The sequence below is a fragment of the Aphanomyces astaci genome (genome assembly GCF_000520075.1).
Source record: "Aphanomyces astaci strain APO3 unplaced genomic scaffold supercont1.164, whole genome shotgun sequence".
In the NCBI taxonomy this organism is placed as follows: Eukaryota; Oomycota; class Saprolegniomycetes; order Saprolegniales; family Verrucalvaceae; genus Aphanomyces; species Aphanomyces astaci.
In genome coordinates, this window is record NW_009798427.1 from 36,088 (window position 1) to 48,801 (window position 12,714).

Consider the following 12,714-nt stretch of genomic DNA (forward strand, 5'->3'; position numbering starts at 1 on the left):
GCAAACTACATGAAAAGCACAATAGTAGTAGCTCATTGCAATCACGGCCTTTTCAAAAAACGAGCCGAACTTGACCAGCAGCACATCGTAGGTACTCGTCTCTCGCTCGCAAGTAGTGGGGTGGAGTTCCCACCGAGAACCGGTCAAAGGCACTTCAGAGCAAGACCAGTCGTGGCCTGCGAAGGCGCTAGCGTTGCTTCCACCACTACTTGGCTTGTGGATGGAATGTCATGGTGATGACAATACTGCGCTGCCGCCGACTGTGCTCACGCACTTAATTTTGATCGTGGAAGCGTCCACCATCATCATCCGTGCGTCAACTCTGCAGGCCGACGACCCAGCACTCAAAGTGTACGCGCAGACGTACTTCACCGACTTTCCACGAGCACCTATAGAAATTATGAGCAACGCCGACAGCTCCACGCTGCGCTTTTGGAGCGCCCTCAATTTATCCATCGCTCAGTGTGGGTGCGAGTGCTTTGTCGGGTCGAACGCCGCCTACTTGGACGACGTGCTCACGCAGTTTGTCCAGTCCGAGTTCGACAACCTCGTGCAGTCCGATTCGTCTGTCCGCAAGTGGCACAGGGGCTGTTGCTCAAGGGAAGGCTCCAGTTGCCAAGTCAACATGGACGTATGTGTTGTTGATAATCCTTTCAAACCATCGAGTAATATTAATAGTACTGTATCAAGCATGTTTGTTGGTGTTGCACTGGATGCTACCGACTATGATGACCCTATCATATTATGATGCACACCACCACTTCGATGCGAGAGACCGATGTTATCACTCCAACAACGGAATCGCAGCGTCGATGCGCGGTTAATCTCGGTCGTCCAGACTCAAATGACTCGGTCTTCGGTCGATGGAGATGGTAACCATCCGCCACGTCTTGATATCTAAGATGTAAATGACATTTCCACGTACACGAGGCCATACATGAACGCGGACGCTTTGTCCAGGAACAAAACGTAGGCAAACACCCATGGAACCTTTTCGGTACAAGTGTAGAGCGCCGACGCGACAAATGGTGCGGGGGCAGCTTAAAGGTGGGGTGGAACACGCGTTGGGTACAGAAACATATCATGGGGGGCAAGACGAACCAGCTGTCGCTGCCGATGGTGACCGTGCCTCCTTGACACAGTACTCGAAGTCCCCCTGCGTGACCTCGCACGACCAAACCAACACCAGCGACGGCTTCACGGGCGTTCCCATCGCCAAAAGCCCCTCTATCACGAACGTAATCATGAACATGTACGCCTTGTCGGCGGTCGTGTGATCGCGCGTGATGGATATACCAACATCGCCGAGAATAGTCTCGAGCCAGGAAATCTCCAGACCTGCGAGCACCGAAAGGAGCACGTGGATGCCCGTGGGGGCGACGGTGTTTTCAGGGTCGTGAATGCGCCGAGGAGCCCTCGCTTGAGCGTAGCTGGCGAGAGCAGCGCGACGGCCACGACACTTCGAAGAAAACTCTGGAGGCCTCCGACCCACACCACCCCCGCCTCGCGACTGATGGCAAACAGTTGGCGCCTTCGACCTCCCCGTTGCTCGAACACATGTACGGCGGCGGGTTGGCGGTCGTGACGAGCGTGACGCTCGTCGTGTACTTGTATACGATGCGATGTTCGTTGGGATTTCCAGCTCGCTCGGTTGAAATGCGTCGGGTACACGCGCGGAATTGCCTTGAGGGAGTCCCCCTGTCGCCACATAACGACACGACTTCGGGTCCTCTCGGCGCCTTTCATTGGATCAATCAAGTTATGTCGCAGCAACTCGACGACGCCGTCGGTTTGAACGAACTGCATGATTGCATTTGTATGTCGACGAGATCTGGTTGCGCTTGGGGGACGAGCGCTGCCAAGGGGTGAAACGTGGACATGCCCATGCACAGCGTCGGGTAGCGTCGGTCGTTGGTGGGGGTTCCACGTGTAGGGTTGGGGGCTCGTTCTTCTTAAGGCCATCCTGGAAAGGCAAAGATTGCCACAACAGCACCTTGAACAAACTACGTCCCGAGAAATTGTACACGTAGGAATAAACCCGCTGATCACACACATCGTGCGGTCATAGGTGGAACTCAATGCCAAACCATTCGTACACTATCGACGGCACCATCACGGACGTAACAAGTCGCCGCCATCACTCCGAACGACGACGAAGTCGGCACGATCCTTGACCGCGCATCCACCAGTAGCCAGGACAGCACAATACACCCTTTGCAGCACACCCAGCGTCACTGGCCGCACGGAGTTTCCGATTACCACGACGCTATACCCAATCCTTCTGCATGTCCATATAGCAACTCGAACATAGTCGATCCAAGGTGGCGGTGGGGCGAATCGGCACCTATCTTTCCAGCACCACGGAACTCGTTCATACGAGGGCCGACGGGAGAGTGACGACGTGTCGCGTGTGGTACATCGTAAACATGATGAGTACGTCGCAGTGGGCGCGTGTTTGCCTCAGTGATTCCCCCGCGGTGACTATCGTAGCCTACATCGTTCGAGGAACCACCAGAAACTCTGTCCATATATTCAAAAAAGTTCGTCAACGTGGTGGGGACAGTGCTGAGTATTACCGTGAGAACGGCGAGGGGACATGAGGGGTCTGGCCGGAACGGAATGGCGATTGCCGAGACATTGTCATCTTCGAAGCGCACCGCCTCCCTGGCCCCGCCGATCCAATCGGCGATCATCATCCATTCAGCAGCCCAGTGAGGTCCAAGAGAGCATGGCGCATCACTGTCGACTGAGTTTGGCTGGTCGCGTACCGCCAAAGTAGGTCCATGTCGCGGCTGGAATACTGTAAGAATAACAAACACGTCCAACGCCTAGTAAAAAACGCTCCACACGCCAAACGATGCAACCACGCTGGTTGACAAGCCAGTTCATGTGCTTTGCTCCACGTGCTTGATCGGGATAGATAACGTCAGACACGAGTTTCGGACCGTCACGACGTCGTTCATGCCGTGGTCTTGGTCGTTCGTCCACGACACGGTGTACTCTACGAGCCTCTTGAACGCCTCTCCTGTGAGGGAGAAATCCGCGTGAGGGCGGACGTGGCGGCATCCAGCCAGTCGGCCCCGCACGCGATTTCACCCCGCAGCGCCCCACTGCGTGTAACATTCATCCCACTGCATGTTGCGCTGTATCGCCTCCATGTCCACGGCGCCGTTGGCGGCGTACCGATCGAGCGGTCGCCGCTGGAGCTTTGAAAAGACGAGATTACCAGTAGCATGTGCACGTCATGACCGAGTACTGTAGCTCTTTGGTTGGTTTCGGAGGGCGGCGACGGCGGCGGCTATGGGTCGCCGCTTCTCCATCCCGTTTCGTCGCAAGTCGGCCGCTAGGATGTCGACGGCAGTGTTGGTCGAGGCTTAGTTTTTCTTGACGGCCAACGGGTCAAACAATGGGATTGACGAGGGGGTGGACGTCCACTTGTGCGAGTTTCAGCAGTAGGTAATAAACACATGCTTGCCATTCGTGTTGAAGGCGTCGTGAAGAAATCGTTTCCAAGGAGTGGATGCAATATAGATGCGTAATATATCCAGCATGCCATCGACTGGAGTGTATAGCCGACGCGAGACTAGTTCAATATGGCCATAACAACATGCAACGGCTACACGGTTGCTGGGGGTGGTGGGCACGACGAGAGCTCTATGGATGATTTGGTTGCTGCTTGGCCCGCCCGAATTAGCGGGCGGTACTGTCGTGGTTTCGAATCTCCGTGCCGTTTCGCATATTGAAGCAATTCAGTCAGCCCGAGTATCTGATGCAACAGCACGTCCCGTAGTCGGACAAGTTGTGCAAGTTGATGTCCACTTGGTTTTTGGCTATTGTATGTCAAGTTCAAAATGAGCATAGCTAGTTGGTTTCAAATTTGCACGGTGATTTTGAACTTCGAACACAACCACCAATACAGTACAATCTGCAGTACACATAGTGAGTGTATTCATGTCTTAAAAGCTAAGAATTCAGAGCATTCCGGAGAAAATAACAGAGGGCGTTGTGCGTAGCATTCAATCCATGGGTTGTGTCGAGCAATCGCTCGATCAAGGCGATTTCGGCCAGGGCGCATGGAATTTGCAGCGCAGGCGCTGAGTCTTTGGCTTGAAAGTAGGAGTGCAACGCCACAAGCATTTCGTCGAATTGGGTTTGCACTGGTCCAACTTTGTCGTCCTGGAGAAGCAGTCGAATACGGGTGACCTCTGATTTCAACTTTTGAACGCCGTTGGATTGCAAATTCAACTACAACAAACGAAATCAGCGGGTCAAGTTGGCATAAACACATTGACGAATTGCATCATAAATACCTTTCGGCTCAAAATGGGGGATTCTGTGAACCGTGGGTCACTGGTATTGGTGGCGGTTCCAAGCGCGTAATACATGGCCACTTCGCCCGACGAGCACTTGACCCATTGCACACAAATCAACCCCCCTGGAATTTCAGGGTCTTCCTTTGGGGGTGAGGTAAGGGACTGGAAGCAATGCTTGGAATACAGCATGTGGTTCTGAGACAAGAACAAGTGTACCGACGCCGCCGTGTGTTGCATGGCACTGGCCAGTCCTTGGTCGTACACGATGTCGAGTTCCCGCTGCATCGACAAAAAATACGGCAAGACCAAAAAGCCAAGGTGGTCCAATGTGGTGCTGCTTGGCTGGTTCAGCCCCTTCGCAGCGGACAAGATTTCGTGTTGCAATGGGGCCGATAACTTGTCTAAGCCAGTGGCGCTGACGACATGCAGTTGCGTTGTGTGCCACAGCACATGGAGCTGCTCTTGCAGCTTGCAGGCCATCCCCAAGTAATGAAACGCGGCCTGGGCCTGTCGCGCCTTGTCGTCTTCGTTCATGTTGTTCGTCTCGCCGTACACTTGAACGAGCTCCATGCACGCCCGATGCATGAGTTTTCGAGGGTGGCCTCCGTCCTTGAGCCAAAGTTGCATGGCCTCGAGCAAAGGAGGTACGCAGTCTTGAGACACCTTGTTCTTTCGACGCAGGACGCATCCGTTAAAGAACAGCAGGGAGGCTTTCAGTTTCGGATCGGGAAGGGGTACGTGGTCCAGGGCACGCAGTCCGTCCTAGAAGTATCGTTGAGTTGTTATACGATGGAGAATGCGCAGTCAAGGCGTATACCTCCACGTGGGCTTGAAGGATACCCAAGGATTCGGTCGACTCAAAGTGGAAATCATACAACTCGAGCAGTCGAGACACCGTGTGGGCTTTTACGGTGATGTACAGGGCAATCTGTGGCTGGTAAACATTCACAAGGGCTTGTTGGGACGACGCAGAATGCAGCCCAATCCATCCTAAATGTTAAATGTTAAATGTTAAATGAAACACAAACATGCTGAAGAGGATTCGTACCGTGTTCGTGGGTAATGGCGTTCATGACAGCCATGGCATCCATTAAATACGTCGCACTAGCATTCAAATGAACGGCTTGGTTAGGGGTCGACAAGGCCTTAGTTTTCGAAATATGGCTCAGCAACAACAGCACTTCCACGCGCGTTGTTGTCGGCGAGTGCGCGTCATCGTTTGCGAGCCACTCCAGCCCAATGGCTTCCGCATCCCCTCGACATCCTTCCAAAACGAGGGCTTGGAAACGCAGATATGCAATCTCCCGCTGGAATTTCGCTTCGTTTGCGTTCACAGCTTCGAGGGAGGCCACTTCACACAACGTGATGGCGTCCTTGACGTGTCCTTGCATCAAGTCGCACTTGATCCACTGCACTCGACACCGGAGCCAAAACAGCGCCCCGAGGTCACTCGAAACACAGTCAAAGTGCATGTCGTCCACTGGAACCTTGGAGCCGTCTCGGTACACCTTCATCGCGTTTTGAACAAGAGTACGAGCCGTGTCTGCCAAGCCTTCGTGCAACGCCAGCACGGACTGCAACAGGGCGCACTCGACGGAGATTTTCATTTGGTCCAACGGGTGCAATTTCTCGCCTGGGGGGACAGCGTTTCGTGCGGACTCTGGCTCCCGAGGCGTGCTTTTATCTTTCTGCGGCAAATGCACTTCCTCACCGTGTTGTGGCGCGAGGGGCAAACCGGTCGCACTCAGCTATGGCCTCGTTACGACAATGTACTTTGGATATATCAAGTACCTGCAGTTGGGACGCCACTTGGTTGGCGATATGTTTCAACGCAATGCCTTGGGGACTTGCGTTGCCTTCGTTGAAACCAAGATCAACCATCCACCGCAACACTGACAGCACCAGCAAATGCGCGAACCTCGCTCCCAGTTTCACGTCCCCGACGATCTTCGACACGGAAAACTCCAACAGCCACTTGTGCAGCAGTTCGTTGGCCGGGTCTCCGATGCGTTTGGATTCATCCAATGACATCGAATGGTTGATCAGGTCGCTCAGGATGACCACGGCCTGGCCCATATGCCCAATACCCACGCACGCGTCGAACTTCATGCGCTTGGCTTGCATGACTCCCTGGGCATCGTGGAAATGGCGACTGGCAAAGTACTCCATCGCGCACGCCAGAGGCAAGGCCTGGGCATGTTTCCCGTTGGTTAAAAGCGTTTCAATCATCGTGGTTGACATGAGCAGGAGGCTCGCGGGTTGGACCTGTCGCAGTGGCTTGTGGGCCATACTTGTGAATGCAGGGTAGATCGAGAAGCTTGAAAACGTGTGCAGGTTGTCCACATTCGGGTGCTGCAACGAGCACGTGAACAGCTTGCAGAACACAGCGCTGCCCATGAGCGCGTACTCGAGGCGTTGATTCAACTGGTCTTGGAGACAAATCCACGTCAGCTTGCCCAGCATATTGCAGCACATGAGAATAGCCCAGAGGTTTTCCCCGTCCACACGAAGATTAGACTGTGGAACGATCGAGCGCCAGTTGGCAGTGGTGGCCAACGTCCCAAACACTGCGTCGATGCCGTCGTTCCACGACTTGGTCGCACCTGCAATGTCGTTCTCGGCAAACAAGAAGTCCCCTTGTTCTTGCAGGGCCTGCACCAGCATCAGCGTCGCTCGTTTTTGACGGCAGAGCGAAATGGTGCTCTTGAAGCTAGCCAAGACATCGGCGGCTTTCTCATGGCAAAGGTACTGCTTGGTCACGGCCTTTTGTGTTCGCTGCAGAGCCTGCAAGCACATATTCTTGGAGCGGGTCGCGTGGTCGAGCCAAGTTTTGATCAGCGCCAGTCGGCTTTTCAGGGTCGCTTGGGCTTCTGTCAATCCGGTCAGTGCTTTCTCCTTAAGCACACACTCGTCTCGAAACACTTGCTCGTCTTCGGTGACCACTTCGTGCACCACAAGTCGACTCTTCTTCTTCTTTTTCTTGGACTGCAACTCGTCAAACGTCTTGATGAACTGCGCCAGGTCGTCTGTCGCCGTCGCAACCACGACGTCGTGCTGGTTACATCGCTGACTCTGCGCATACACGACCCACGGCAACACTGGCTCGGATTGGTCGCTTCCAGTTAAATCGTACACTCGTTTTCCCAACAGCACCAAATGCTCCCATTCGCCGGCGGTGCACAAGACCTACAACAACAACGGAGTTAATTGTGTCAATATGAATATTGTGTACCTGAATGGTATACGTTGCAAACTTGACCACCCACGGAATGTCAATATCGTCGTCTTCCGCGTGACTACTGGTGGTTCCAGTGGTTGGTTGGAATCGCTCCATGCCGTCCACGTTGGTATCCCTCGACAAGACGTCGCTGTCGTCAAAGGCGATGTCGTTGCGCACGACATCCAGCATGTCCATTAACCTCATAGACACGATGTACAAGGAACGCCAGTCGTACAATCGCTTGAACGATGCAGGGGACATCCACTTGGCCCACAGCAGATTCCACACAGTTTGAGCGCAGGCTTGCAGATTGGCCCATGCGCGGGCGTGATAAAACAGTTGGCTCGCGACGGCAACGTTGGTCAAGACACTGTCGACCTTCGGGTCGCGTTCTTCTTCAGTAGGTGGCTCCAGCTCGGTCAAAGGCTGGGGGTGCGTGGCAAAGTATCGCCATGAAATGTCGTGGTCTGGTCCTTCGAGGGGGCTGCCGCTGTTGACGGGAGCGATGCCAGTATACTATTGAAAGCCATTCGAACAAACTCGACATGTGAAAAGGACATACCTGAGCCAAGCCCATGAGGTAAAAATATTCACCGGTCCACAAGTACACTTCTCGGTTGGATACATCAAAAGGCGTTGGTTCGTCAGCGCCGTGCTTTTCTTCGCTCGTGGTGGAATCTACGGTGGGCGTGTCGACGTGGAGATGGGCTGCCCCGAGCTGCTTGAGCACTTGACTGGCTTCGGGGGTGAATGCAAGGGTGGAGTGCCACCGAAGGTCTTTAAGCCAGTCGCCAGCATTCCGTTCGCCGTGCACAATGCCCAGTTTGACCACACGGCACGAATATGCCATGAAACTCTTGTGGCCTACGAGTCAAGTCTAGCATTAGGTAGAAGTACGTATCCATCAGTTCGTACTTGAAAAATGGGCCTTCAATTCTGATATGGCTTTTCCTGTCGACACGTTGCTGGATTGCAACGCCTCTTCGATACGACTTTGATTACTTGGAGCTTTGTCGTCCCGCGGAGTTTGCTTCTTTTTGTCCACATCGCCATCGTGTCGTTGTTCGTTGGTCATGTCCAATGCCGTGCTCCACGGTCGAGATAAAAAGATGGCGTCTCGCAAAGCAGCAGCTTCCTTGCATGGCGCATGAAATGGAGCAATCACGTAATCACTGTAAGGCGTCGACGCAGCCTGTCCCAGCTTTAGCGTTTGTTGCGCAACTTTAGCTTCCTTCTTGTCTGCCGTGATCTTAAGAATTTCGTAGCTTGCACACATGTAAACTTCGTAGATGCCGTCGTCCCATTTCTCGGCGGGGATGATTTGAAGGCTCTATAATATAGTTGAATGTGTGAGATTTTGCCAAATATGATCAATGAACCATCGAACCTGGATCATCATGCACAAGGGTTGCAAGAGGAGTCTGCCTGGTTTGACTTGGCTCAGGAGTGGAACCATCAGCTGGTACATCTTGTGCGTGATTGTGCATATGTACTCATGTTGGCCCGTCAAGCACGCGACTTCCAGGGCAATCATGCATTTTCCAATTGCATCAGTCATTTGGGCCTTGGTCACAGCAGAGAGCAACGTATGTCGACCAGCGTCTGCCGCAGAAGCTTGTTGTTTCTCCACTTCCGCATCAATCAAGATTGAAATGGCACCAAAAAAGACATGCAACACCTGAGCACCACAACCCTAAATCGGCCGATTTTGATGAATAGCACCGTACGCACCTGCATGGGATATTGCGTTATGACGCCACTGGCGGGTTGTTTGTTGATTCGTTGAATGTTGAGCGCGTGTGCGAACAACGGACTGACCCGCCATTTGTCTCGATCACCCCCTGCCGTAGAAACTAACTCCGTGTACACCGTCGACGCGGCTTTTGTGGCAATGATCCTGGGAATAGTGTTAATCGTATATTCATTTCTCGATTGTATGTTTGTACGTGTGCTTCATCTGGACCGCGACTGTGGCTAAGATGCCGTAGCACATAGACAGCACCAACGGATTCAGGGTGATGATTGGACACGACGTGGCACCGATGCCTTCGATCACTTGGTCGTTCTTATCATACGCTGCTACCGCAAACACGTAACTCTCGTTGGGCAGGAGGCCAGAAATCGTTGCCTACAGGCAGAAAGAGTTGGTGCTGGAATTCCCCTGCAATTTCTCTACCAATGTGCGACGAGGATTGGGCTGGATCAGGCTCCCTGTTCCTGGGTACTCCATGTTATTGAGAGACACATCCGTGCCAGCTCCAGTCCCCTTGGCGTACGCGCAATAGTACGCAACTTGGACGCCTCGGGGGGGGTTGTGGGGCAATATTTCAATCGTCACAAATGTCGAAGCACGAGACACGAGAAGGGGGGCGAGTGGCCTGAGAGAGTTGGGCGATAGCACGTCGGTTTCGCCTTGGACATCAATTTCTTGCTGTTGAATGGTGTCGAAACACTGCAACGCTTCTCGCAACAAACTCTCTTGTTCCCCTACACTTGACCAAATGAGCTACACGTCCTTCAATTAAGGCTGTACCGCGCTTTGACTTGCGTTGAGCTAATTGGACGGACAGCAGGCCGCGCATGTAGCCATTTTGATTGCATTCGACTGCGAGGCGTTTCGCGACTGCAGTCATCGTCGTGCCGTCGGGTACGGACGCGGCGCATTGCAATTCCATGTCGTACAAGAGAAATCCCACTTCGGTTTGGATTGCTGCCAACGTCAGGTTGAGGCTCGTTTGTTGGAAAGTCGTCCCTCGAAGACTCCCAGGTGATGGTAACACATCCTTGGAATTGGCGATAAACGGCACTGCTTTGGTCGCAACATGGTGGAGCTGCTGCAAGCCATTCGTTGAGTCTGCGAGGACAGCATGTAGGTCGATATTCACGATGGCATCACGCACAGTGGATAGTACGTCTTGTGTCACACGAAGAATTTGAATCGCCAGTCGAAGTCGGTGCTGTTGGTTCAACAGGTTGACCAAATGCAGCGCCAGGTTGGCCCTCCACACGATGTCGTCAAAATTCAACGCATGCGATGACACTTGGAGCGCTAGCAACAAACGGATGGCATCGCCAGCGTCGCTCTTTTCTTGGCCAAAGAGGGCCTTGTTCATGGACTCGAGCATAGGGGACGCGTAAACATGCCACAGGTACAACATGACTTCTACGAGCACATCGTATCTCAACGCACACATCTCGCGGCTTTCGCATGCGAGGCGCAAGCCGGACGCCACCTTGAACAGTCGCATGCGGTCTGCTGGGTCTTCGATCAATTCGTACAACGCATACAGTAGCTCCACTTCAATCGCGTCGATGATGCTGTCCTGCGTCGTTTCCAGTCGCGATTTGTACATGGCCACAAATGGCGTCCATTTTCGTAAGCGAAACAACAGCTTCAGCACGCAATTGTGCAGCCCGTCGACGGAGGTCGGGTCGGCGGCCACAATCGACGACATGTACGTGATGATGCCATCGATATCGGTGGCACTGACAAGAAACGGCGCCTTGTCTTCGAAGTCGTGGAGTAAATTGAGCGTCCATTGCGGCTTCCACAGCGTTTTCAAGCTGACCAAGATCGTCCGAATCCGCGACACGGAGTTTGGAAACGCGGTCTGAACGTCATCTCTTGACAGCGAAATCAAAAGCTGGGACTGGGGTGGCGTTCCAGCTGTACCTGCAGCGGGTGGGTGGGTGACCGCAGCAGCTGCTTTCATGAACTTTTGCACGAGGAAACGAGTCCGTTGCAGGCTGTCGTCCGCCTGAGCGACGACTCGAAGTGTTCCCTCAGCCACTGGTGGATCTAGTTCTTCTTCTTTTCGTATCTGTGCCACGCGGGACGTACCCATGTCAATGGCCAAAAGCGCCGACTTCCAAAGGCGGTCTCGTTTCAGAACATGCTTCCGCGCCAACGCTACACGTCGAGTATTAGTAAATTATGTGGGGATGGATTACACGAGAGCAACGTACCGTCATAGCACTCGGCGATCGCCACATAAATTTGGGTTCGCCACAAGCAATACTTGACTGTGCAAAGCTGGATGATGTTGTCGAGGACTAGGATGGCGAACTTTAGAAATGGGAGCACGTTCGCTTCAAACCCAAGAGCTTTCATAGGTGTGCATACACCCATAAGGTGCACTGTGCCGTTCAGGACGTGCGCGACGCACTTGGAGTGCAATGCACCATCGTTTTGAACTTTCGGGTCAAGGGCTAACGTCGTCGCGAGTCGGAGTGTTGCCTCCATGCTGTGCAGTATGCTAACGAGTTGGCCAAGGGTGGAAGGGTACAACACGGTGGGATCGGTCGCCTTGAGTAAACGTACTCTACTTAGGGCGTGTCCGAAGGCTGCACGGACATACATTTCTTGATCTTGCAACGACCGCTTGGTTGTTGTTGGACCTTCAAAGCTCTCCAAAGCGTCGTGGTAATATGACTTGCTGGCAGTGTATTCTTGAGTGTGAATCAAGGCGTCTCCAAATAGAACAAGCAGCTCCACGGCTGACGAGAATGAAAGCTGCTCTCGTAGTTGACGATTCAGGCGTTGCAGCCGGTGACTGCTCAAGCCAAAGCAACCAATTTCGCAGTCTTGTCCAGAGTCATCGTCCTTGTCGATTTCGCCATACTTCCGGCACTTTAATTCTCGAATGATAGATAATATCTCGGCCATTTCGTTCCGAAAGTTTGACACCAGCACACTCTCATCCATGCCGTCGTTGTTCATTGCGACTTGAAAGATCACAAACGTGTACACTATGGCGGTTTCACGACAGTACTGTTCTGTTCTGTATCTTACTAACGTTACTTGACAGTGATATCCGTATGTCCCGTACCCACGCTTTTCACTTGATTTCATTGTCAGTGTGAGTCTCTTCGATATTTTGGAAATTTCTAACAAATTGGCAAGAAGTGGAAAAATCTTTATCTGGATCCAAAATTTGTCGAATTCATTATTTTAGCGAATTACTGCGTCCTATGTAACGTAGGGCACCGGTCGTTCGTCATAGAGCGCATGTTAAGAGATGGCACATATTTTTTATATATATATCAAAGCAACGGCACGATTATGCTCATTCATTGAGGTTCAAATAATATCATTTTAAATAGTGAGTCCAAGCGGTATGAATGTTCAAAGTAAGCCTTCTTGCACAGGACACCAGTCATCATATCAGCACACATTTAGAC

The 12,714-nt window shown here is 52.7% G+C and overlaps 4 protein-coding genes across 4 annotated transcripts in view; 1 reads left to right on the forward strand and 3 right to left on the reverse strand.

Moving 5' to 3' along the window:
• Positions 1 to 729, forward strand: part of H257_18430 (hypothetical protein) — a gene marked incomplete at both ends in the record, with an annotated part of 2,149 nt that extends 1,420 nt beyond the window's left edge. Inside the window, 2 exons of the mRNA XM_009847484.1 lie at positions 92 to 631; positions 691 to 729. Of these exons, the coding sequence (XP_009845786.1) occupies positions 92 to 631; positions 691 to 729 (579 nt within the window). The remainder of the gene's footprint in view (positions 1 to 91; positions 632 to 690) is intronic.
• A 468-nt stretch (positions 730 to 1,197) lies between these two features.
• On the reverse strand, positions 1,198 to 1,806 carry H257_18431 (hypothetical protein; the record flags this gene model as incomplete). Its single annotated transcript, XM_009847485.1, has 2 exons — positions 1,198 to 1,227; positions 1,339 to 1,806. The coding sequence occupies 2 exons, from the start codon at positions 1,804 to 1,806 to the stop codon at positions 1,198 to 1,200; spliced, it is 498 nt and encodes a 165-aa protein (XP_009845787.1).
• Positions 1,807 to 2,371: 565 nt separating this feature from the next.
• On the reverse strand, positions 2,372 to 2,693 carry H257_18432 (hypothetical protein; the record flags this gene model as incomplete). The annotated part of the gene is made up of 2 exons (XM_009847486.1): positions 2,372 to 2,491; positions 2,577 to 2,693. 2 exons carry the CDS (start codon positions 2,691 to 2,693, stop codon positions 2,372 to 2,374), a joined length of 237 nt encoding a protein of 78 aa, XP_009845788.1.
• Positions 2,694 to 3,924: 1,231 nt separating this feature from the next.
• Positions 3,925 to 12,278, reverse strand: H257_18433 (hypothetical protein). The gene is made up of 14 exons (XM_009847487.1): positions 11,500 to 12,278; positions 10,067 to 11,443; positions 9,710 to 10,020; positions 9,480 to 9,661; positions 9,265 to 9,430; positions 8,921 to 9,211; positions 8,449 to 8,863; positions 8,096 to 8,397; positions 7,546 to 8,049; positions 6,105 to 7,499; positions 5,362 to 6,061; positions 5,131 to 5,303; positions 4,311 to 5,075; positions 3,925 to 4,245 (listed from the first exon to the last, which is right to left on the reverse strand). Exons 1-14 carry the CDS (start codon positions 12,251 to 12,253, stop codon positions 3,964 to 3,966), a joined length of 7,617 nt encoding a protein of 2,538 aa, XP_009845789.1. The 5' UTR covers positions 12,254 to 12,278; the 3' UTR covers positions 3,925 to 3,963.
• Positions 12,279 to 12,714: the final 436 nt, after the last annotated feature.